Source organism: Mytilus californianus, unplaced genomic scaffold (genome assembly GCF_021869535.1).
Source record: "Mytilus californianus isolate M0D057914Y unplaced genomic scaffold, xbMytCali1.0.p SCAF_1, whole genome shotgun sequence".
Taxonomy (NCBI): Eukaryota; Metazoa; Mollusca; class Bivalvia; order Mytilida; family Mytilidae; genus Mytilus; species Mytilus californianus.
The window spans coordinates 57534149-57560372 of record NW_026262581.1 but is presented as its reverse complement, the minus strand read 5'-3'; the positions used below and the strand labels follow the sequence as shown (position 1 = coordinate 57560372).

General features: G+C 31.8%; 1 protein-coding gene across 1 annotated transcript; it reads left to right on the top strand.

Annotated features, from left to right (window-relative positions):
• Window positions 1-103: 103 nt before the first annotated feature.
• Window positions 104-22490, top strand: LOC127722159 (chitobiase-like). The gene is made up of 8 exons (XM_052229021.1): window positions 104-158; window positions 4023-4751; window positions 5369-5799; window positions 6180-6917; window positions 7597-7834; window positions 9952-10204; window positions 13308-13448; window positions 16909-22490. The coding sequence occupies exons 2-8, from the start codon at window positions 4046-4048 to the stop codon at window positions 16997-16999; spliced, it is 2598 nt and encodes an 865-aa protein (XP_052084981.1). The 5' UTR covers window positions 104-158; window positions 4023-4045; the 3' UTR covers window positions 17000-22490.
• The last annotated feature ends 3734 nt before the right edge of the window (window positions 22491-26224 follow it).

The window sequence follows — 26224 nt, the reverse complement described above, 5'->3', positions numbered from 1 at the left end:
GTTGTCTGCAAAGCTAATGATAATAGAATATATGCTGCCACATAAAAGCATATATCCCGGATATACAATACAAATCAAGCGCACCTCATTATGTTTTGGTTATGTCCCCTTTTATGCAGAACTGCGAGAAATGAAAGTTTATTTTTTGGATTAATAAGGTATTGACTAACATTTTTTTGTTGTTGTTTGCATTTTACAGAAATAACCTATGTTATATATCCTTAATTTAACCGTTTTTTTTTATCCCTATTCTGGTTGTCAAAAATAAGTGCGGAAAGAAAAAGGGGGAGGAAGTCACCAAAAACGCACGAGAAACTACAAATTATTCACGAATGCAGGACAACTCGGCACTGAGACAACATTTCGGACCGACTAATAAGTCAACTCGGACCATCTATATAGTCAACTCGAACCGTCTATATAGTCAACTCTAGTCCAAATAATTATGACGTCTTGCAAGGCTATTTTAATTTTTTGTTCTGTGACGCCGTCGTAGGAAGGCGTCACAGAAAAAAATTAAAATAGCCTTGGAAGACATCATAATTATTTGGACTTAGTTAACTCGGAATGTCTATAAAGTCAACTCGGACTTCTAAAAAAACAACTCAGACGAAGCATTATTATTATTAAGGTTCATCATAACAAATGGATAAAAATGGCTGTGTTTACACTGGGACATCATATATTGACGGGACTTGACACTAGTATTGATTACATTTAGAATTACTGATATGATACAGAAACAGAGATGTGTCAAATTACGTATATGAGGTTAGGAATGCTCTTTATCGTCAGGCATCAAACGGTAATTTTCGACTACCGTTAGCGTCAAATTGGTTAAAATTTTACCGTGATTCGTCAAAAATCCTTATCGTGATTCCTCAGAGGTCTCAAATAATTATTGTTACCGTTATTTTTGGAAAAAAATGAACGTGATTCGTCAAAATCAGTCGATTATTTTATCATCTAAAAGTAAGTGTACATTTAATTGTCATGCACCAAAAATTACCGTTAACGTCATTTGGCAAGAATTTTTACGGTTATTCGTTTTTGAAGGTACCCCCATTACGACCCTCGTATATGTACTCGCTATTTTCATGATTATTGACGATAACATTTCATTAAATATTATTTGTGTTGATCACAAATTGTTTTCTTAGTAGAAAATTATTATTATAATTATTATACATTTAAATACTGATCAAAGGTAACTGTTTTTCATTTATTTTCTTAAAGTCTTTTATTTTGTTCAAAGACATAGATACATACATCATGTACATGTCTCTGATTTGTCTGATACATTATTTACGGTATCTGGATGATTCGTTCCAACTCTGATTCGTACCAACCAATTCATCCCAAGTTGCTTGGTCAATTCGTTCCAACTTTAAACATGTTAAATAGAACGGTGTTTAACCATATGAATTATTAAAATACATCTTATTTTATTTATGTTTAGTGTTGTACCTATTTAATTTTATATATATATATGTATAAAAATATTCATTTAAAATTTATTTCTATGGTTTATTCTAGAAATGATATATTGACAGTTAACAATTTATTGAAGTTTCGTGACACTTTAAAATAAAAAAAAACTACCAACTAATTTTATTTTCAAAGAAATCATTATTTCATTATCATGATTATAAAGGCTCATGTATTTTAATGCATTGTTATGATTGTGTACATGTACTATGCACATGAAAAGTCTGTTATGCATTCATCAAGAGATTAAACCCGTACTCAGCTTGGGTCACAAATGCATGTAAATAATAATTGAAACCATACCAACTTATCAAGGGGCTAATGACATTTGCGCCGATTTAAAAAATTTCGATCTTTCATTTGCGCCATTTTGATTCTTTCATTTGCGCCGATTGTGTACAGGGAAATTACAGGTGTATGTTATTCAGGGCCTAATCTAGGATTTTGGAGAGGGAGAAGTGACTTCTCCTTCCATGAGAGAGAAGGGAGAAGTGGTCAATTTCTTGGAGAAGTGAGATTCCATTACCGTTTCGGTTGCATAGTGTTCTCGTGCTTATCACTAAGGAAATTGTTTTATATGCAATAAAAAATATACAGTTTTTTCATATTATTGTACAAAATGTATATATAGAAAGTTCTTAATAAAAAGGTTTAACCTGGAACGAATTGACTAGCATTCATATTTACTCTTTGATTTTGCATGTACAGCAGAGAATATTCCTCCTGTGTTAAAATAATGTTAAAAATTAATTCCAAAATAATAAAATAGACAATAAGACAGAAACTAAAGTTTATGTTATCAGTGAAAAGCAATTGCAATTATAATTTTCTTTTTTATTTGTTTTTATTTTCTAATTATCAACTAAGACATACAATAAAAAAACAATTAAATTAAAAAATATATAATATCACCTTATGTCCTGTGACTTTCTGTCTAATAAGTTTGTATTTTTTTGTTGTTGTTGCAAGAATTTTATTCTTCTGTAAAAAATTATTCATTGACACAAATGATTGAGGAAACAAGTTATGCTAATTCAGACCTTCAAACTATCCCAACTTATGGGGGTTTCATTTTTCGATTCTATTTCATTAATCACACATTTGTGGATTTCAGCAAGTCAGTATATCAGCTCACTCCTTAGTCAATGTTAGTTACAACATAGCCTGATAGCAATTGGGAATTTGATGGTGAATAGAAGCCAATGAAAAAAAATGTAACTTAAAAATTGCAAATGTTAGGATTGAGAATTAAAAGGATTAAGCACATTTTTTCTAGAGGTTATTTAACATGTTTAAGAAATAATTCATGCAAGCCATAATTTTTTTTGTCATTTTCACATGGCCACACGTATTTGCTAATTTTATTCCACAATAACGCTTGAGAGAAAAATTGAATATAAAGTCTGCCATGGTCATGTGAAAATTTCAAACATCTATCTGATTCTAAGTACAACATTGTTTTTGGAAGGTAAGCCCAGAGCTTTATTGAAATCTGGTATCAAGCTTCGTGTGAGCATAAACAGTCAGGGGACTTATTGAAATAAGTGATTTTCAAATCACTTAAGTAGCAAATTCGAAGTTTTGTCACAAATTGTGATTTTGTAGTTTTACCAAAATTTTAAACACATATGTTTAGATAATATCTTTTCATTAGTAAAATTGAAAAAAAATGAACTTTTTGCTTCTTTTAAGCAGCAAGGTTTATGCCTTTGATACAATCATTTAGCTGCAAATTCTATTTTAGTTGAAAAAATGCTATAAAAATGGCTTTACATAATGAACTGATACTTTCTTAACAGATTTTTCCCAGCAGTGGGATTATTTTTTCTGTAAAATTCAAGGTTTCATCTTATAGATTATGTAATAAAATTCTACTGTTCGCGATCAAAATTTCACTGTTCGAGGGTGTTGAAATTAGTGGGGGTTATTAAAATAATGATACTTAAAGAAGTGATTTTTTGGAAGGAAATTAAGGTATGATACTAAAACAAGTGTTTTTTATGTCATTATCCTAGATTTAGTACAAGGTCATCACCTGACATGACCCGGTCATCCTATCAACACAGATGTTGGTTCTGAAAATTTTAGCAACATAATTAGTCCCTGGATCATTAGTATTCTATATTTAAAGCTACAATAAAATTAAATCACTTAGTTTAGTGATTAATTTGTACTACTTAAATAGGTGATTATTAAAGAAAGACAACTCTTACTTCCAACCTTTATGGACATAATGTTACTTGAATCAGTGATTTAGAAAATCACTCATTTAAGTAAGTCCCCTGACTGATAAAACTTGTGATAAATTTTCATATCCATCGTTCATCAACTTTCTGCTCACTGAATACTTGAGTGTGGGTATCATTTGTGAACAATAGCTCACTGCATATCTTGTTGTGATAGCTTACAGTCATCATCACAAGCCAAGGGTTAGGAGGGGACTGTATCGTAGCGAAGATGGCTTACAGTCTGATGCACTAAATAGCAATGAATAGTTATTTACCACTCATATGTATTGCTTTTATCTTTTGTAGAAATTCTTTGGCACACCAAAAAGATGAACCAAGAAGAGCTTGATGAAGTAGCTGAAAAGTTGGACATAAAATACAGTGTTTTGGACAATCTTGAGGATGGAAGGTTGACATACACAGCCAATATTGTTCTGAAAAACTATAGTTCAGTAACATTAGATTATGAGAAGAAATGGGCTATTTATTTCTGTCACATTCGAATGATAGAACCTCCCATTCTGCCAGATGAAGAAGCAATCATTGTTGCCTCAGGGATCAAATTCAGACATATCAATGGGTGTTTGTTTACACTGGAACCTATCAAGTCTTTCAAACCAGTTGGTAAAAATGAATCGTTAGAAGTTATGTTCAAAGCTCAGTATTATTCAGTTGCAAGGTCGGACCTTATGCCAAATTGGTATATAACATCAGAAAGCCTCAAACCTAGAGTGTTAAAATGTACTAGTCATGATGATTTACAATATGTGCAGTCCTTTGACGAGGAGGCAAAATGGAAACGGTTTTCGTATAAATTAGATAACGGAACTTTAAGACAGGATAAGTATGATCCATGGACACCACAGGAGAGATTCATAAAAAATAAAATTGAAGACCTGAAGAAACAGGGCAAGGATGTAATACCAACACCGCTTGAAATGGACATAGATAAAGTCAAGGACATTAATTTGTCCTCTGGTAACTGGATTATATATGCTGGAAAGGAAGTTTACAAAGAGGCACAGATTCTTAAAGGTAACAAAGACTGCTTTTTGTCTTTTCTTGAATGTTTGTCATTTGAGCAGAGTTGTTCAAGTTTTTGATTAGGGCTCACAGGCAAGACATGTCTGTGTCAGCAGTTAGTTGTATTGAGTAGCATATACCATGTACATTTTATATAAAATATATGCTCATAATAAATCCACGCTAAAACTTCTGGAGTTTACAGTATTGAAATGTCATCAAGAAAACAAACTTACCAAAAATTTAAAACTCACACAAATATAGCTGTGTTTTAAAAAAACATGTTTAATAATAAAAAAATAACTACAGCATGTACAGTACAGTCTGTTATTCACTTCAGCACAGGCATAACAGGTGGATTGTGTCATTTTCACCTGTCCTTGGTGGGAGTAAGCCAGTGGACAAATTTTCTAGAGTGTCCTTTATGTCCACCCTATAGAGTAGACATGTCATTTCTTTTGTTTAATCATAGGAGTTCCACGTACTGAGTAAATGACATGAATGAATTAAGATTTTGTGTACCAAAAATTCATATTATAACTTTGCTACACATTTTATATATCTTTCAGATGGTAAATCATGTAAATATTTAATTTAAAACATTATTTAAAAGAAAATTTATTTTACAGGTAATATTAAAATAGATGTTGATGTGAAAGAAATGAAAACAAATGACAATGCTAGATGTGAAAATGTGATAACCTTGAAACTGGGGCAAGTGTATGACGGCAATAATTCTGAGGCTTATGCTCTGACAATCAAAGAAAATCCTCCATTGGTTGAAATCATTGGAAACAAACCCTGTGGGGTATTTTATGGGGTGCAAACTCTGTTAGCATTATTAAAAGACAACAGAATTCCAATAGTGAAAATTAAAGACTATCCACGCTATCCTTACCGAGGGATGCAACTGGATGTGTCCAGAAACTTTCATAGTAAAGCTCAGGTCTTAAAGCTTTTGGATGTGATGGCCATGTATAAGATGAATAAATTCCACTTCCATTTAACTGACGATGAAGGATGGAGGATAGAAATTCCAGGATTAGAGGAACTCACTTTGGTAACATTATTAAGTTTAAGTGTTATACACAATATAATATATACTGTCAGAGTAAAAAAGTTTAGCAACAAATGTTTATAATTCAATATGTAAAAAATAAACTAAGAACACTTCTAAATACAATGTAATTTATGGTTACAAAGGAAGTAAACCATAAGGTTCAATTTTTACTGCAGAAACAAATTCATTACAAATTTCATTTCTACAACTTTGAAAAGATTTAATTTTAGATTTTACTTAGGACATGTAGGAAGTAATTGTTACGTTTCGGTGGCACATCATGGTGCTTAAGAGATATAGTGTTAATATTGTACACTATTATCTGTCATGTCTTTATTCATATAACTTATAATAACTTTATGAATTATATAAATTTTCAGGTTGGAGGTAGGAGAGGTCATGACCTTTCTGAGAGAACTTGCATTCTCCCAATGCTTGGTTCAGGTCCAGATTTTAATACATCGGGTACAGGATATTATACAGTTAAGGAATACCAGGAAATTTTACAATATGCTGTAGATCGACATATTGAAGTAATTCCAGAAATTGACATGCCAGGACATAGTCATGCCGCCATTAAAGCAATGCGAGCAAGATATCTTAAATACAAGGATGAAGGGGATTTAGAAAAAGCCAAAGAATATGTATTGACAGATTTAGCAGACACTAAGCATATCTTATCTTGTCAATTGTATGCAGAAAATTCCATGAATCCAGGCCTGGATTCAACATACAGATTCATTGAAAAAGTTGTAGTAGAAGTACAGAAAATACATGAAGATGTTAGTCCATTAAAACTGTTCCATTTTGGTGGTGATGAAGTTCCCTATGAATCATGGTTGGACTCACCTGCTTGTAAAAGACTTATTGACACAAAAGAAGTTAATAAGTTTAGTGAATTGATGGAATATTTTATTAAAAAAGTGGCTAAAATTGTTGCTCAGCATGACTTATATTTAGGAGCTTGGCAAGATGGGGTTATTCATGATGAAGTATTTTTAGAACCAATGAAGAGGGACTCTTTTCCTAATAAGGAAGTTGTTGCTTATGCCTGGCAGAATGTTTGGGAGTCTGGTTTGTCAGGTTGTGCATATAAGCTTGCTAATGAAGGTTACAAGGTAAGATTGTATGACCAGGTTTTATCATATCTCTCTGCTCAGCTACTCAGAAAATGCTGTGTAGATAGCTGTGTGACCTTGAAAAGATTTGAACTAACAGAAAACATGTATCAAGTTTAACCAAAATCTACCAATGAAATCAAAATTATTTGATCTGGAAAAATTAAGTTGGACCACAAGTTACATACAACAATCATGACAATTGGTTTCCAGAACAACAACAAATGAATGTTTTGGATCAAGAAAAAATGAAACCAAAAACATGATAAACATAGCATCATATTTTAGCAAACATATACTTGAATAAAAACTGCTTAACATAGTTAAGATCAGTCAACCTAAACATCTTTAAGCATGTTAAGCTGATTTCCAATGTTCAGTAATAAGAAGGTAGAAGCTGAAATTTTGTCATGGTATCCATATGTAGAAAACCTCATGATCTTTGCATACAGTACACACTTATAAGGTGATTAGGTCTAGGATTATATGTCTTTCTGGTGTGGAGTGATCACTGTGAAAAAGAGAGACATTTATTCCCAATCTCCAGCATTCGTTCTGAAACCTTCAATCACCAGCAATTACCCTGTTTCACTGTGCAAGAAAGAGATTTGAACTGGTTCACCTTGTGCATGTGTTTATCTGTATTAATCTATAATGCAATTGTTCATTTGTTTTGTAGGTTGTGATGGCTCAGGGTACCCACCTGTACTTTGATCACCCACAGGAACCTGACCCAGAAGAAAGAGGTCTGTACTGGGCTGCCAGATATATAGATACAAGAAAGACATTCAGTTTTATGCCAGATAATATTTATGCAAATGCAGATTTCAAGCTTACAGGTGATCCTATTACAAAGAAAGATTTAGACCACAATGCTAAAGACCATCATCAATTGAAAAAGGAAAAGAATGTTATTGGTGAGTTTTTACAATACCTATGAGCATGTTGAGGCTGTTAAAACAAATGGGTTCAATTTATATCCAGTCCAAGCGTGTAAGATCGGTCACATAGCATTCTTTGTTAGTCTTTTATGTTTTTTTAATTTTAGTTCATTTATATGTTTCGGAGTTTAGTGTGATGTCCATTTTCGCTGAACTAGTACACATTTTTGTTTAGGGGCCAGCTGAAGCCCGACTCCGGGTGCAGGATTTTCTCGCTGTGTTGAAGACCCATCGGTGGCCTTGGGCTGTTTTCTGCTCTTTGGTCGGATTGTTGTCTCTTGTGACACATTCCCTATTTCCATTCTCAATTTTATTTAATCAAGTCTGTCTAATGCTTGGTTCTTAATGAATTTTATTTTTTATTTGAACAATTTTTCACATTTTCCTCTTATCTTCCTTATAGGTTGATGATGTTGTGTGATTTTCTGTGTTTATTTTTATTAATTCCTTTGTCAGACATTAAATGATCAAATTTGTTGCTAGACTTCAACAGTATCAGACATGTCAAAATTCCCAGATAGTGTGCAAGAATATTAGATAGTGACCAAATCATATTTATCTGCCATGTCAGACTCTCAGATATCAAGATGTATTAATATTTGCTAATTATCTTATTTCATGTGAATTTTATTTCTTGTATCATGTGTATATTTGTCATATTTTTTTACTTCCATTTATAGATTTATGAAAAGGTATGTGTATAACCCTGTATTATAGAGTTAATATATAAGAGATTATGTGCAATCTTTCCTCTATCATTAAATTTGCTATAGTAATCAGTGAATTGTTTAAAAGAGAGCTTTACATGTTTTAAATATGTAGTTGTACATTTCACATGTAAATGTATACTTTACTTTGAATTTATTCAAACAACATATAGGAAGGAAGAAAATTAGATGTTTTTGATAATATTTTTTCTTTGTTTTAAGAAATAATTCATGCAAGCCATAGATTTGTTGGAAATTTTCACATTGCCTGGGTCTTTATATTTATTAATTTTATCATTTGCTAAGGCTCTGGATAAAATTTGAATGGCCCAGACCATGTGAAAATTGTAACAAATCTATGGCTTGCTTGAATTATTTCGATTCTTATAGGATCAATATGTTAATTTTTAAAAACTGAAGCGAAGAAAAGTGTGGCTGTTCTTTTTTAACCCCCTGTAAGGTAAAGCTAAAAATTTCCAATAAATCTTTGGCTTGCATGAATTATTTCTTAAATAACCTCTAGATAAAATGTGTTTCATCATTATAATTCTCAACTCAAACATATTTTTACATTGGCTACTATTTACTGTCAAATACACAGTAAATATGTGGTAACTAATGAGTGAGCTGCCAAGTTGACTTTCTGTGAAATCCTCAAATGTGCGAATAATGTAAAAGAATAGGAACTAAAATAACACCTATCTCAAGACTTCATTTTAATGGAATATCATCTGAATTTGGAGGGTACAATAACAGAATAACTTTCAGCTTGAGATTTTTCATTATACATGTTATATGACATCATGTTTTGAAATGATGTTAATATGCCAAGAGCATTCATGGAATTTAGCGGAATTTTATTTTATTTTAATTTTGTACATTTTTCTAAGCTCTTATGCATAAATTTCTTTTTGTTATGCATTAGACTAAGAATAACTATTCAGTAATTCTATTTCAATTTAAATATTAACACAGTGAAATCAACATTGTGTTTGCATATAGCTATATATAGGTTATGATACATTTGGATTTATATGGGAGGTAAATTGTAACAGCTAAAAATATGTACATCTCTGAGTCTAGGCTAAGTATAAATATATCGAGAATTTTATCACACTGTTGTTCACAAAGTCAAAGAAGCACATTATATTAGAATTACTATTATTGTATATTTATTTGTATGTAAAGTATTGACAAATAAAATAGAACTCTAATTATAACATGTATAATGTCACATGGGAATATGTTGAACTGGAATATTAAATAGACAGTGAACTAGTGAGAATGGAAATGTTTGCTTATGAAGTTAATCATCAAAAGTATCATAATATTAAACCTTTATTGTGAAAATTTTGAGTAGCATTTAATTAACAAGAACAATTTCAGGCATGCAAGGACAACTATGGTCAGAACTTGTCAGACTTCCAGACCAAATGGATAATATGATATTTCCAAGATTAATTCCTTTGGCTGAAAGAGCTTGGCACAAAGCACAATGGGAGAGTGAAGAAAAGCAGGACAGCAGAAAAAGACAGGAGACTGCTGATTGGACATTATTTGCTAACAGCTTGGGGTATAAAGAGCTAGAAAGATTAGATAATATGGGAGTGGCTTATCATATACCACCTCCAGGTGCAAGGTATATTTTATTAATTGAATTTTATAATTGCAATTATTAGCTTTTCTGGCAATAAAGACCAGCGTTAGCTTTTGCCATCTAAAGGCATCCCTTGTACAGCATCTTGTATCTGGTTAAGGCCTTCAACTTATAAAAATATTCTCCTTTGAAACTAGTTGAAAAAACGAAGTTAGCCTTCGTCATCCCTAGGAAGTCTACAGAAGAATTTATGTCTGATGACCTGTTCTCACACCAACATAGCTGCTATAGATATAGGAAGATGTGGTATGAGTGCCAATGAGACAACTCTACATCCAATTAACAATTTATAAAAGTAAACCATTATAGGTCAAGGTACGGCCTTCAACACGGAGCATTGGCTCACACCGAACAGCAAACTATAAAGGGCCCCAAAAAATTACTAGTGTAAAACCATTCAAACGGAAAAACCAACGGTCTAATCTATATAAAAACGAGAAACGAGAAACACGTATGAACTACATAAACAGACGACAACTACTGTAATCAGATTACTGACTTAGGACAGGTGCAAACATTTGCAGCAGGATTAAAGATTTTAATGGTACCAAATTAAACCTTCTCCCTTTTCTGAAACAATAGTATAACATCACAACATAGAAAAACACACTATAAAATATCAATTGGAAGGCTTAACTCATTCAAAAAACGTAAATTAACATACACAATGAACGAATAAATTTGACCTGTGACACCTGAATGCAAATACACAGTTAATAAAGAATTACAAAGGATATATATTTAAAGTCAAAAGTAAATAAACAGGTTTAAACAAAGTTAACGTATGATATCACTGTAAAATTTCAAACAATTTATAGAAAACAATCACTTTTGAAGAAACCTGCGTCATATTATACACAGGTAAATGAAAATAATTTTGTTGTTAAGTATACTTCTTCTTCTGTGTGTATAAAATCTTCCGTTTAGGAATACCAAGAAATTTATTTAATATCAATAAAACTAATCAAACACTTGGTACATATGGGGTGAATATCAACCATACAAATATACAATTAGTGCTAGATAAAACTTCCTGTACAGGTCCAAGAACAGCATCTAAGGAAAAATGAAGTAATTTTGATGATCATAGTACGAAGAAGTGAAAATTTGTAGTAATTAAATACCAAATAATCAAAGCTGGTATATAGACTAGATCCATGTTAACATTAAATAACAAAAAGGCATTACAAATAGTATCAACAGGTCAAATTAAAAAGAAAGTACGATTTGAGAGTACTCGCAGTTTCTGACAGCTAGTTAAAAGCCAAAACAATTAATAATAATAAATCATGCATCAGAGACTAAAATCAACTAAAATACATCCCATGGATTTAGTATTTTAACGTTATGAACAGTCAAAGAAGACATGACTTGTGCAATGCCAAAAATAAATGTATCGACATGTAGTAGGATAGTTAGGAGTGACTTCTTTATAGATAAAAATGAACGTGTGTTTGTCTCTGTACATCCCGTTTGAAAAGAATGGCTATTTTTAAATAGCACTTTATTGGGAAATTTAAAAACAAGAATTGAAAAATTATAAAAAATTTGTTTTAAACCAATCATGCAATATCAAAAAAAATAATAATAAATCATGTTAAGAATCCATTGTTACAAACATTTTGTTAAATGACATATTCATGATCCTCTTTAGAATTGTTGTTGAATCCATTAAGACTCAAAACCTAGCCAGCTGAGGACCACCTGCGGGTGCGGGATTGGTGGTCTTCGGCTGTTGTCTGCTCTTTGGTCGGATTGTTGTCTCTTTGACATTTTCCCCATTTCCATTCTCAATTTTATCTGTTGTTTACTAAGAAGAGAACAATTGACTAATATTCTGTTTAAAAAAAAATCTGAAAAACTTTGGTTGAATTTTACATTTAGGATACAGTTTAAAATTTATGATTGGTAACCCAATCAAATCTAAAATATGATAGCCACCATAACATAACAATGAGGATTTTACCAAAAATTAAACAAAGAAATTTTGTAAATCTGTGATCATTTATAATCCTCTTTACCATATTTAGGAATTGTGGTTGATGAATTCATCACCTTGTGAATATGGCTGCCAACATTAAAGAAAATGATAATATGACAAAAAATGTAAATGAAACAGTTCTAAAAAATAATTTGAAGGATTGATTGCTGAACTTTGGTCATAATATAAACATGACAAAGGTGTTTGTAATGCTAAAAAATAATTTGGCTAATTTGTTCAGAGATCAGAGGTAAAGGTTACAACTATAAAGATTTTTCGAATATAGACACTAGTCTTACATAAAATGAATGTTTGCAACCAATTCTCTACTTTAAAACTATGTTTTTTAATGCTTGAAAATAAATGAGGCTGACCACCGCTGACCTCTGACTTAAAAACTTAATGAAAGCATTGCTATTGGCCATAGTTTTATGGTAAACAGATACTTTGTATTTATGATTTTAAAGTACATAATAATTGAGTGCACCTGTGTATGTTTTCAACATGCAAATGCCCAAGTATTAAGTTTAAGACGAAAAATCCACATATATTCACCAGATTTGTATGCCTTATGAATTTTTCTCTTGTTAACAACTTATATATTCCAACTTTACACAATGAACTGAAGACCTCAAATCAACCGATGATAACATACAAGATGGCAGTGAAAATATTTACTTTGCCTTGATATTTACAGGTTTTTTATAATATTGTTCTTATTCTTTAGTGGGAAGATATTTTAAATAACAGCAAATATTTGAACTCTAAAATAAAAAAAATTGAATTATTCAATTCTTTGATATTAAATTATGATTCCAGACAAACATGAAAATATAATTGGGTCATATTACTGTATTAATTGCGCATATTGTGGTATCTATGTCAAAGAAATGTTGTTTTGCTGCATACTGACCGAAAATATTAATTTTACAACTTTTTTTTTATTAGACTAATTATGAGTAGCATCTTTTGTCTATACAAATTTTGTTAAAGTCATTGACATTGAAATACAGGTTTATTATAAATGTTGCTAAACTTACTTTTAACTTACCAAATCCCTTTCCTGTTGTGTGAAAAATTGTTTTTTTTTCTTGTATTTTCAAGGATTGTGAACAGTAAAATAGAAATGAATGTGGCATATCCTGGACTAAAAATGGAGTACAGCATAGATAATGGTGTCACATGGTCATTGTATGACATGCCAGTAGAAGTCAAAGATGACGCAGATATACTGTTAAGAACCAAGTAAGTCTATATGCAGTATACGCTGGATAACAATATGAAATTAAGGGCATACAATACAGTAGAGGGAGCAGAATATAATGCATCCAAATTTTACATGTAAAGTTTACACCATTAACAATGATTGAATAGCATTAAAAATTCATTATCATCATCAAATCAGTGACATGAATTTGAAAACAGTTGCAAAGGTAAACCAAAATGCTGTATATTTAAGAACATAAAATCTACTGCAGGATATAAAAATCAGGGCAATTGAAGACTGATAACTATTTCATCATGAATAAGTTTACAATTTATGGTAGTAATTCATATGCTTTGATATACAAAGGGAATTGATGCCTGATGTTGTTGATTAAAGAATGCTCCGCTACTTACCATAATTTAGTACTGAAAGGGTTAATAAAATCCACAGCATATATTATTGTTTTCTTCTGCTGTTAACTAAAGAAAAAGAAAAAAGCATATTTCTGTAAGTGGCTGAAAAAAGGACATGGGCCACTCTTTTTTTTTCTCTCTTTTGCAATCAAGGTTCAAGAATGTAATAGCAAAATTGCAAGAAAAAAATAAGCACATTTTTAGCTCACCTGACCTGAAAGGTCAAGTGAGCTTTTCTCATCACTTTGCGTCCGTCGTCCGTCGTCCTGCGTCCGTCGTCCGTCGTCCGTCGTCCGTAAACTTTTACAAAAATCTTCTCCTCTGAAACTACTGGGCCAAATTTAACCAAACTTGGCCACAATCATCATTGGGGTATCTAGTTTTAAAAATGTGTGGCGTGACCCGGTCAACCAACCAAGATGGCCGCTACGGCTAAAAATAGAACATAGGGGTAAAATGCAGTTTTTAGCTTATAACTCAAAAACCAAAGCATTAAGAGCAAATCTGACATGGGGTAAAATTGTTCATCAGGTCAAGATCTATCTGCCCTGAAATTTTCAGATGAATCGGATAACCCGTTATTGGGTTGCTGCCCCTGAATTGGTAATTTTAAGGAAATTTTGCTGTTTTTGGTTATTATCTTGAATATTATTATAGATAGAGATAAACTGTAAACAGCAATAATGTTCAGCAAAGTAAGATTTACAAATAAGTCACTATAACCGAAATGGTCAGTTGACCCCTTTAGGAGTAATTGCCCTTTATAGTCAATTTTTAACCATTTTTCGTAAATCTTAGTAATCTTTTACAAAAATCTTCTCCTCTGAAACAACTGGGCCAAATTAAACCAAACTTGGCCACAATCATCATTGGGGTATCTAGTTTAAAAAATGTGTGGAGTGACCAGGCCAACCAACCAAGATGGCCGCCACAGCTAAAAATAAAACATAGGGGTAAAATGCAGTTTTTGGCTTATAACTCAAAAACCAAAGCATTTAGAGCAAATCTGACATTAAGTAAAATTGTTTATCAGGTCAAGATCTATCTGCCCTGAAATTTTCAGATGAATCGAACAACCTGTTGTTGGGTTGCTGCCCCTGAATTGGTAATTTTAAGGAAATTTTGCTGTTTTTGGTTATTATCTTGAATATTATTATAGATAGAGATAAACTGTAAACAGCAATAATGTTCAGCAAAGTAAGATTAACAAATAAGTCAACATGACTGAAATGGTCAGTTGACCCCTTTAGGAGTTATTGCCCTTTATAGTCAATTTTTAACAATTTTTCGTAAATCTTAGTAATCTTTTACAAAAATCTTCTCCTCTGAAACTCTGTGGCCAAATTAAACCAAACTTGGCCACAATCATCATTTGGTTATCTAGTTTTAAAAATGTGTGGCGTGACCAGGTCAACCAACCAAGATGGCCGCCACGGCTAAAAATAGAACATAGGGGTAAAATTCAGTTTTTGGCTTTTAACTCAAAAACCAAAGCATTTAAAGAAAATCTGACATGAAGTAAAATTGTTTATCAGGTCAAGATCTATCTCCCCTGAAATTTTCAGATGAATTGGACAACCCGTTATTGGGTTGCTGCTCCTGAATTGGTAATTTTAAGGAAATTTTGCTGTTTTTGGTTATTATCTTGAATATTATTATAGATAGAGATAAACTGTAAACAGCAATAATGTTCAGCAAAGTAAGATTTACAAATAAGTCAATATAACCGAAATGGTCAGTTGACCCCTTTAGGAGTAATTGCCCTTTATAGTCAATTTTTAACCATTTTTCGTAAATCTTAGTAATCTTTTACAAAAATCTTCTCCTCTGAAACAACTGGTCCAAATTAAACCAAACTTGGCCACAATCATCATTTGGTTATCTAGTTTTGAAAATGTGTGGCGTGACCTGGTCAACCAACCAAGATGGCCGCCACGGCTAAAAATAGAACATAGGGGTAAAATTCAGTTTTTGGCTTTTAACTCAAAAACCAAAGCATTTAAAGCAAATCTGACATGAAGTAAAATTGTTTATCAGGTCAAGATCTATCTGCCCTGAAATTTTCAGATGAATCGGACAACCCGTTGTTGGGTTGCTGCCCCTGAATTGGTAATTTTAAGGTGATTTTGCTGTTTTTGGTTATTATCTTGAATATTATTATAGATAGAGATAAACTGTAAAAAACAATAAATGTCGGCAAAGTAAGATCTACAAATAAGTCAACATGACCGAAATTGTCAGTTGACCCCTTTAGGAGTTATTGCCCTTTATAGTCAATTTTTAACCATTTTTTCGTAAATCTTAGTAATCTTTTACAAAAATCTTCTCCTCTGAAACTACTGGGCCAAGTTAATTATAGATAGAGATAATTGTAAGCAGGAAAAATGTTCAGTAAATTAAGATGTACAAACACATCACCATCACCAAAACACAATTTTGTCATGAATCCATCTGCGTCCTTTGTTTAATATTCACATAGACCAAGGTGAGCGACACAGGCTCTTTAGAGCCTCTAGTTTTTTTCTGTATGCATTTGTAGTCTATGGCTTTTCTATTCCAAATAATTATGTTTTTACACAAAAATTATCACACTCATCCTTCGTCATGGTAGCTAGCTTAAGGGCCTATAAACTAAGGAACACATTGCATAGAACCAGGTCAAAATATCTCCTTCCATTTTAAAGTTGTGTCATTTTTATGCTCTACCAAAGATAGTATGGGGTATTATGTTTTTTGGTAGTGCATCTGTCTATCCATAGATCTGAAAAATTCACCTGAGCCATAGTTCTTGAGATTAATTTTCCATATGTATATTATAAATTATAGGAAAGGAATTTCAATGTTTTCTTATTTTTCCATACTTCCAGAATTCAAATAATCCCTTCTGTGGAAAATTAATGCAGAGAAAATTATGCCATATATTTGAATGACCATCCTTTAAAAATGATACTTAAATGTACTTCCCCATATGCATCAATACTCAACCAATTAAATATTTTTATTGCTGAATGTTGATTTAGACTTGCAAGTATATTGCTGTGAAAAATGAATAAAGAATAATGAGAATTTTAATATGTAATTTTAGATCAGCCAATGGGAAGAGAAACAGTAGACATGTGGTACTGAAAATGGTGGCTGAAAAGATGAAAAATTCACAAAAAACATGGAATCAGTAAAATAGCATTAGAGCTCAGCTTATATTGTTCAGTATATATCAAATATATTATATAAAACACTGCTTTTAAGTATGTAACTGTTGTATAACATCAAATGGTTCTCTGGCCTTTGGTTTTTGTCGAGCCTGCGACTTTTGTCGCAGAAAGCTCGACATAGGGATAGTGATCCAGCGGCGGCGTCAGCTAACTTCTTTAAAGCTTTATATTTTCCAAGATGGAAGACCTGGATGATTCATACTTTGTATATAGATGCCTTATGTTATGAAGTTTCCGTCTGTCATATGTCCATTGTCCTTGACCTCATTTTCATGGTTCAGTGACAACTTGAAAAAAAGTTAAGATTTTTTGTAAAGTTAATTTCTCTCTTATTATGAGTAATAGGATAACTATATTTAATATGTGCCTACCTTGCAAGGTCCTCATGCCCGTCAGACAGTTTTTATCTGACCTCGACCTCATTTCATGGATCAGTGAACAAGGTTAAGTTTTCGTGGTCAAGTCTGTATATCAGATACTATATGCAATATGTCTTCTATATTTGGTGTATGGAATGATTGTAAGGTGTACATGTCCAACTGGCAGGTGTCATTTGACATTGACCTCATTTTCATGGTTCAGTGGTTAAAGTTAAGTTTTTGTGTTTTGGTCTATTTTTCTAATACGTCACGTATATGCAATAGGTCAACTATATTTGGTGTATGGAAATATTTTACAATGTACATGTCAGTTTGACAGGTTTTATTTGACCTTGACCTCATTTTCACGGTTCATTGCTTAGTGTTTAGTTTTTGTGTTTTGGTCTGTTTTTCTTAAACTATAACCAATAGGTCAACTATATTTGTTGTATGGAATGATTGTAAGGTGTATATGTCTGTCTGGCAGGTATCATCTGACCTTGACCTCATTTTCATGGTTCATTGGTCAATGTTAAGTTTTCATGGTTAAGTTTGTTTCTTAGATACTATAAGCAATAGGTCAACTATATTTATTGCATATATTGATTGTAAGGTGTACATGTCTGTCTGGCATGGTTCATTTGACCTTGACCTTATTTTCATGGTTCATTGGTCAATGTTTAGTTTTCCTGTTTAAGTCTGTTTCTTAGAAACTAAAAGCAATAGGTCAACTATATTTGGTGTATTGAATGATTGTAAGGTGTACATGTATTTCCAGTTGGGTCTATCTGCCCTTGACCTCATTTTCTTGGATCATGTTAATTTTATGTGATACTTTTAGTAAAGCTTTATATTTAGGACTATCAACATAAAATCAATGGTCAGTAAAGAAGGCGAGACATTTCAACCAGTGCACTCTTGTTTCATAAGTAATTGAAAGACAAAAAATGAAAGAAGGAGGTACGAAAAGAGCATTATTTTGCCAGTAACTAAAAAAAATCACGTTTATCTTTTTTTGTGGTGTTTTTCGTTTTTTATTTATTTTATTTTTATTTTTTTAAGGTTGTCAAATGAATATCTGAATACGTGATAGTTTATGTGTATATTTTGGTGTAGACCAGCATTTTTGTTATTGGATGTAAAAAGTAAAATGTTAACTTAAAACTAATTTAATTAGGTATGGGAAAAATGGCTATAACTAAGCTAACCCTTGTTGTATTTAAGAAAGGAAATTGATAAGTCACAACTAAGAAGTGTTCAATCTTTAGATATGTGGTATTAATTATAATTAGATACTAAGAGTATGTATCAATATTTACATTGTCTTAAAGAGAATATCCTGAAAATACACAGCAGTTTCTTCCACATAAAATCAGGTTAAATTGATATAGTATGATGCAGTTCTGTAATTCCGCCAATATAAGGCTTTGATCGTATGTATTTCTGCTTAATTATATACAAATTGTATCAAATTTAATATAAATTGATTCACTGACAACTCAATTTTAAGAAGGTTATCTCATTTCCCAAAAAATATCTGAAATAAATTTTAAAATCAACAAAACAAGTGGGTCACGTGTGTTTTTATCTGAAATGTGTTTGTCTGGTAAATCCGCCCATGTGCAGTAAATCTGTATGTAGGGCCAGTTTATCATATAATTATGAATGGAAAGTAGTGATTTATTAATAGACTGCTTGTAAAGGGATTCCAGACAATAGAAAAAAAAATTCATGTCAGAAATGAATTTTTTAAGCAATAATATGATTATCATTAGCTTTAGGAACTGTATTATAGATATCACTCAATATTTTCTTAATTAAGGATCTTTTTTTAAAAGTTGACATCCAGTGAGGATAAGTACAGTTCCTATGAATAAAATAGCAGACGAAATATTCATGGAAGTGACAATTATGGAAGTAAATGGGAGTGGGCGGGTTTACTGGAAAATACTTGAGTCTGTGTGTTAGGTGTAAAATTGGAAGTGTTCCTATGTTGCTCTAAATAAAAGGCATTCGTCATGTTAAACACTGTATTATGTACCAGCAGTTTTTGAAGTTTTATAAACATATTTTGAAGCAAGATGGGGTGACAAAAGTTTTAAATAGTAGGATTTTCCTTTGTAGTCAGTTTTAGGTGTTTAAAGTGATGTTAGTTTGAAAAAAGAGCAAAACTCACTTGCTATGTTTATAAAGCTATTGTTCTTGTGCTCCATGTATTCATTAGCAATAAACAAAATTGAAACCCGAAATGAAAATTGGGTGTTTTTATGATTTCAAAGAATGGTTGATATTTACTTGAAATGAGTAATTTAAACTCTGAGAATTAAAATATACACTACATGCAGAAATTTGAGGTAAACTTTATAATACCTGGTATGTGCAAAGGGCGTTGGCCTTTTTTTTTAAACTGTGGATTCAATGACATTATTTCAAACATGATCAAATTTGTATTGAATTAGGTGCAGTTAAAATTACTGCTTTGGTGAAGGTGATTAATATGCATTTATTTCCCTTGTGTTATGGAGATATGAAGATTTTTTCACCAAAGAAAATTCATATTTCCAAAGGGCATTGCATGAGGGAAATATGACTTTTTGAGGGTGAACAAATCTTCATATCTTCCTAAGCCAATGAAAATAAATGTTTTATTCCACTGTCTATTTTTGTACCATCTAAAAATTTTAAAAAATATTTACATACAATTTTTCAGAACAGCTTGCCGTTAAAACTAAACACAACATAAACAAAACCAATCAGAAGTTAGTTATTTATTCTATGACAATTTTTTTTTCTGTTTTAAGGATGTTCGCTCCTCTTGATTTTGAATTTTTACCAGATATTCGGAATCCTCTGGTTTTATCCATGCAGTGCCATTAACAAATTTTGCCCGCAAACCCCTACTTTTCTTTTCATATTTTTATTACATATAGTTTAAAAAGCCATATTTGAAAATCTTATAAAATCCTAGTTATTTTTCCATAGCTTTTGAAAGAAAAAGGTGCCAGTGTTAAGTGTATGAAAAATCTAGAGAGAATCACTTTCGCCAAATTTTTAATGGCTTATATCTTGAAAACAAGCACACGAACCCTTCATTTTTGTCGAGCCTTCGACTTTTGTCGAAAAAGCGAGACATAGCGATCCTACATTCCGTCGGCGGCCGCGTCCACAAATATTCACTCTGTGGTTAAAGTTTTTGAAATTTTAATAACTTTCTTAAACTATCCTGGATTTCTACCAAACTTGGACAGAAGCTTGTTTATGATCATAAGATAATATTCAAAAGTAAATTTTGTGAAAAAAAAATTCCATTTTTCCGTATTTTACTTATAAATGGACTTAGTTTTTCTGCCAGGAAACATTACATTCACTCTGTGGTTAAAGTTTTTGAAATTTTAAATAACTTTCTTAAACTATCCTGGATTTCTACCAAACTTGGAAAGAAGCTTGTTTATGATCATAAGATAGTATCCAGAAGTAAATTTTGTAAAAAAGAAAATCCATTTTTTCCGTAATTTACTTATAAATGGACTTAGTTTTTCTGTCAGTTAACATTACATTCACTCTGTGGTTAAAGTTTTTAAAATTTTAACAACTATCCTGGATTTGTACCAAACTTGGACAGAAGCTTGTTTATGATTAAAAGCTAGTATCTAGAAGGAAATTTTGTTAAAATTTTATTCCGTTTTCTCCGTATTTTACTTATAAATGGACTTAGTTTTTCTTCCAGTTAATATTACATACAGTCTGCAGTTTAAGTTTTTTAAACATTTATTAGATTCATAAACTATCCTGGATTTTTACCAAACTTGGACAGAAGCTACTTACAATCAAAAGATAGTATAGAGAGGAATATTTTTATTAATTTTTTTCCTCTTTTTTGTTGAGCCTGCGATTAACAGCAAAAGTAGGCGAGACACTGGGTCCCGCGGAACCCTTACGAATTTTTTTCTTTTTTTTTAGTTCCTTTATTCATATGCCTTCAATTTATAACAGTCTTTTAAAAAGCTTGTTATTTTGAAACAGAGTAGCGGACATCCTTAAGTCTGAAATAAATTTGATAATTTTGATAATGATTATACTATGGCCAAATTACAAAAGAAGGAACTATGATACTTAGAGGGGTTTATGAAGTTTGGTTCAATGTCCCAAGGGATAGTCTTAACCAATAAAGTATTTATTTTGCTATCAATATTCACATACAGTGGAATAATGATTTTTATTTATGAAAAAATGAGTGAAAAATTATTTTTGCCAATGACAAATCTAATAGTCTCAGGTGTATACTGACTTTTTAAGCAGTACATGAGTAATCCAGAATTGTGCAATTTTTTTTATAAGAGTTAGATTGTAGATTTTTGAACGCTGAAAAAGTATGACCTAGTTTTGTTGAGTGATATGGCAAGTGTAGTTAAAATGTTATTGATCGTTATAATGGAGGGATTTATTGGTTTTACAGGAGTTGTTCCATTATTTAGATCAAATTTATATTATAAACTATTTGCCTTTATTGATTCAGCAATAATTGTTTTATTGTTTGAATTGCTACAATATAGTCTTTAATGTATATATGTCAGAATTGACTATTACCTCATTCATTGTTAAAAGGTCAGAGAGACCGTGACATGTTTTAGTGTCAGATTGGACTATTTTCTTATTCATAGTTAAAAGGAAGGAGAGTTCATGACATGTTTTAGTGTCATAATGGACTATTTTCTATGTGATAGTTAAAAGGTCAGAGAGACCATGACATGCTTAAGTGTCAGAATAGACTATTTATCTCTTTCATAGTTAAAGGGTAGAAAGATAATGAATTTTGTTTAGTGTGAGAATTGAGTGTGAAATCTTATGGTGAAAATGATAAAGAAATCATGACGGATGGGACTTTCAAGGACCCACCAGTCTACCTTTAGACAAGGTTCTAGATATGCACCATCTACAAGTAAAATGTACAGAGATAAGTAAAATATGCATAAAATAAACATAAAATATAATATGAAGAATTATAAATCATTTCTAATAAATAATAATTTGCATTATATTTCTGTAATGTCTTACTGCTATTCAGTATTGTCACTAAATAAATCATTTCAATTGAAGTGTTGTTTTTTTCCTGAAACATATGATATTAGTTGTCAATGGTTACACAATCTAAATTTTGAATTAGTTTAACTGGCCATGGTAATAAGTGGTTTAAATGTTGTCTTTACAAGTAAACATTTTACATCCCCCTAAATACAATACTGAACCATCTGATAATTCTTAAAGGGGCATTAGCTACATGTACCAGATATAGAAAAAAATAAGATATGAATTGTGTTTTTTTCAATCATTAATGAAAGTGAAATAGTGATATAATAATTTGCTTTTAACAGTCAGTTTGGTTCAGTTTTGTCAAAATAAGCAAAGAAACATCGCTAATGAATTATTCACTTGCAAGTGAATAATTTGTCCTACTTTTCCCCAAATGTGACCTACAAATTTAGTTTTATCACCGGGTTTGTATTTACACGAGCAACATGACGGGTGCCACATACGGAGCACCTGAGATCACCCCCGGTTTCTGGTGGGGTTCCTGTTGCTCTGTCTTTAGTTTTCTATGTTGTGTTTTGTATACTGTTGTCTTTTGGTCTTCTTTCTTTTTTTGTCATGGTGTTGTCAGTTTATTTTCGACCTATGAGTTTGAATGTCCATTTGGTATCTTTGGCCTCTCTCTTTTAACCCAGCATCTTCACCTTACTAATCGTTTTCATATAGTGAACTCAAAAATTTCCCAACTCTTGACCTCAATAGTATGTTACGAGATGTTTGATATAGGCATGAAAGATCTTACTGAAACATAATGAAAACCTTCATTGATTTAATGAAAAAAGGATTAAAATATGATTCTGTTTCAAAACTGAAAAAAATGCAATCTTGTCAAAACTTAATGGAAGTAATTTGTGTGTGTTAATGGTGCAAAATCATTCAATTGAAGCTGGAACTGATTGTCAAATATCAGCACCTAATTGAGGATCTATGAAGCCAATGTTATTGAAAAACGGAGCTGACCTCATTTAAAATCAAGAAAAAAAACATGCTTGTCATTGTAGGGACATAGCTAATAAAAGTTGTACATGTATTGCTGATTTATGAAAAATTAGAAGTGAATTGTTACTAATAACTGATAACTAGTTATTAAAATTATCAGTTAAAATGAAATAGTTTTCTTGTACTGAAGTGCAGAGGTTATTGTCGAGCCTTCAACTTTTGTCGAAAAAGCGAGACATAGTGATCCTACATTCCGTCGTCGTCAGTGGCGTCCACAAATATTCACTCTGTGGTTAAAGTTTTGAAATTTTAATAACTTTCTTAAACTATCCTGGATTTCTACCAAACTTGGAAAGAAGCTTGTTTATGATCATAAGATAATATTCAAAAGTAAATTTTGTAAAAAAAAAAATCCATTTTTTCCGTATTTTACTTATAAATGGACTTAGTTTTCTGCCAGGAAACATTACATTCACTCTGTGGTTAAAGTTTTTGAAATTTTAATAACTTTCTTAAACTATCCTGGATTTCTACCAAACTTGGAAAGAAGCTTGTTTATGATCATGAGATAATATTCAAAAGTAAATTTTGTAAAAAAAAATTCCATTTTTTTCTGTATTTTACTTATAAATGGACTTAGTTTTTCTGCCAGGAAACATTACATTCACTCTGTGGTTAAAGTTTTTGAAATTTTAATAACTTTCTTAAACTATCCTGGATTTCTACCAAACTTGGAAAGAAGCTTGTTTATGATCATAAGATAGTATCCATAAGTAAATTTTGTAAAAAAAAAAATCATTTTTTCAGTATTTTACTTATAAATGGACTTAGTTTTTCTGCCAGTTAACATTACATTCACTCTGTGGTTAAAGTTTTTAAAATTTTAACAACTTTCTTAAACTATCTTGGATTTGTATCAAACTTGGACAGAAGCTTGTTTACGATTAAAAGCTAGTATCTAGAAGAAAATTTTGTTAAAATTTTGTTCCATTTTTGTCGAGCCTGCGACTTTTGTCGCAGAAAGCTCGACATAGGGATAGCGATCCGGCGGCGGCGGCGGCGGCTACGGCGGCGGCGGCGTTAGCTAACTTCTTAAAAGCTTTATATTTTAGAAGGTGGAAGGTCTGGATGCTTCATACTTTGTATATGGATGCCTCATGTTACGAAGTTTCCGTCAGTCACATGTCCAATGTCCTTGACCTCATTTTCATGGTTCAGTGACTACTTGAAAAAAAAGTTAAGATTTTTTGTAATGTTAGATTCTCTCTTATTATAAGTAATAAGATAACTATATTTGGTATGTGCGTACCTTGCAAGGTCCTCATGCCCGTTAGACAGTTTTCACTTGACCTCGACCTCATTTCATGGATCAGTGAACAAGGTTAAGTTTTGGTGGTCAAGTCCATATCTCAGATACTATAAGCAATAGGTCTAGTATATTCGGTGTATGGAAGGACTGTAAGATGTACATGTCCAACTGGCAGGTGTCATCTGACCTTGACCTCATTTTCATGGTTCAGTGGTTATAGTTAAGTTTTTGTGTTTTGGTCTGTTTTTCTTATACTGTATGCCATAGGTCTACTATATTTGGTGTATGGAATGATTGTAAGGTGTACATGTCTAGCGGGCAGGTGTCATCTGACCTTGACCTTATTTTCATGGTTCAGTGGTCAAAGTTAAGTTTTTGAGTTTTGGTCTTTTTTTCTAATACTATGTGCAATAGTTCAACTATATTTGGTATGTGCGTACCTTGCAAGGTCCTCATGCCCGTCAGACAGTTTTCACTTGACCTCGACCTCATTTCATGGATCAATGAACAAGGTTAAGTTTTGGTGGTCAAGTCCATATCTCAGATACTATAAGCAATAGGTCTAGTATATTTGGTGTATGGAAGGACTGTAAGGTGTACATGTCCAACTGACAGGTGTCATCTGACCTTGACCTCATTTTCATGGTTCAGTGGTTATAGTTAAGTTTTTGTGTTTTGGTCTGTTTTTCTTATTCTATATGCAATAGTTCAACTATATTTGGTGTATGGAAATATTTTATGATCTATTTGGCAGTCACGCAGGTTTTATTTGACCTTGACCTCATTTTCAAGGTTCATTGCTCAGTGTTAAGTTTTTGTGTTTTGGTCTGTTTTTATTAAACTATAAGCAATAGGTCAACTCTATTTGTTGTATGGAAGAATTTTTAGCTGTACATGCCTGCCTAGCATGGTTCATCTGACCTTGACCTCATTTTCATGGTTCATTGGTCAATGTTTAGTTTACTTGGTTAATGTTAAGTTTATGTGACAGTTGTAATAAAGCTTTATATTTAGGACTATCAACATAATATCAATGATTAGTAAAGAAGGCGAGACATTTCAGCGTGTGCACTCTTGTTTCAGTATTTTACTTATAAATGGACTTAGTTTTTCTTCCAGTTAACATTACATACAGTCTGCAGTTTAAGTTTTTGAAACATTTATTAGATTCATAAACTATCCTGGATTTTTACCAAACTTGGACAGAAGCTACTTACAATTAAAGGATAGTATAGAGAGGAATATTTTTATTAATTTTTTTCCTCATTTTTGTTGAGCCTGCGATTAACAGCAAAAGTAGGCGAGACACTGGGTTCCGCGGAACCCTTACGAATTTTATTGAGAAGATGTTAGATATGTGGAGCGACTATTAGCTAAATGTTCTATACCAAACTATAGAGCTAAAGCAAGATTAGAAACAATAGAAAAGAAATCTGAATGAAAATGGTTAACAGACAGAAATTCTCAGAAGAAATAGGCTTGAAACATTTATCA

What these genes read in the sequence shown, in the direction of transcription:
- LOC127722159 (XM_052229021.1), top strand. Translation starts at nt 4,046, where the DNA reads ATGAACCAAGAAGAGCTTGATGAAGTAGCTGAAAAGTTGGACATAAAA. An exon ending in AAAGGAAAAGAATGTTATTG is followed by an intron (nt 7,835 to 9,951) that starts GTGAGTTTTTAC and finishes GAACAATTTCAG; the next exon opens with GCATGCAAGGACAACTATGG. An exon ending in ATACCACCTCCAGGTGCAAG is followed by an intron (nt 10,205 to 13,307) that starts GTATATTTTATT and finishes TGTATTTTCAAG; the next exon opens with GATTGTGAACAGTAAAATAG.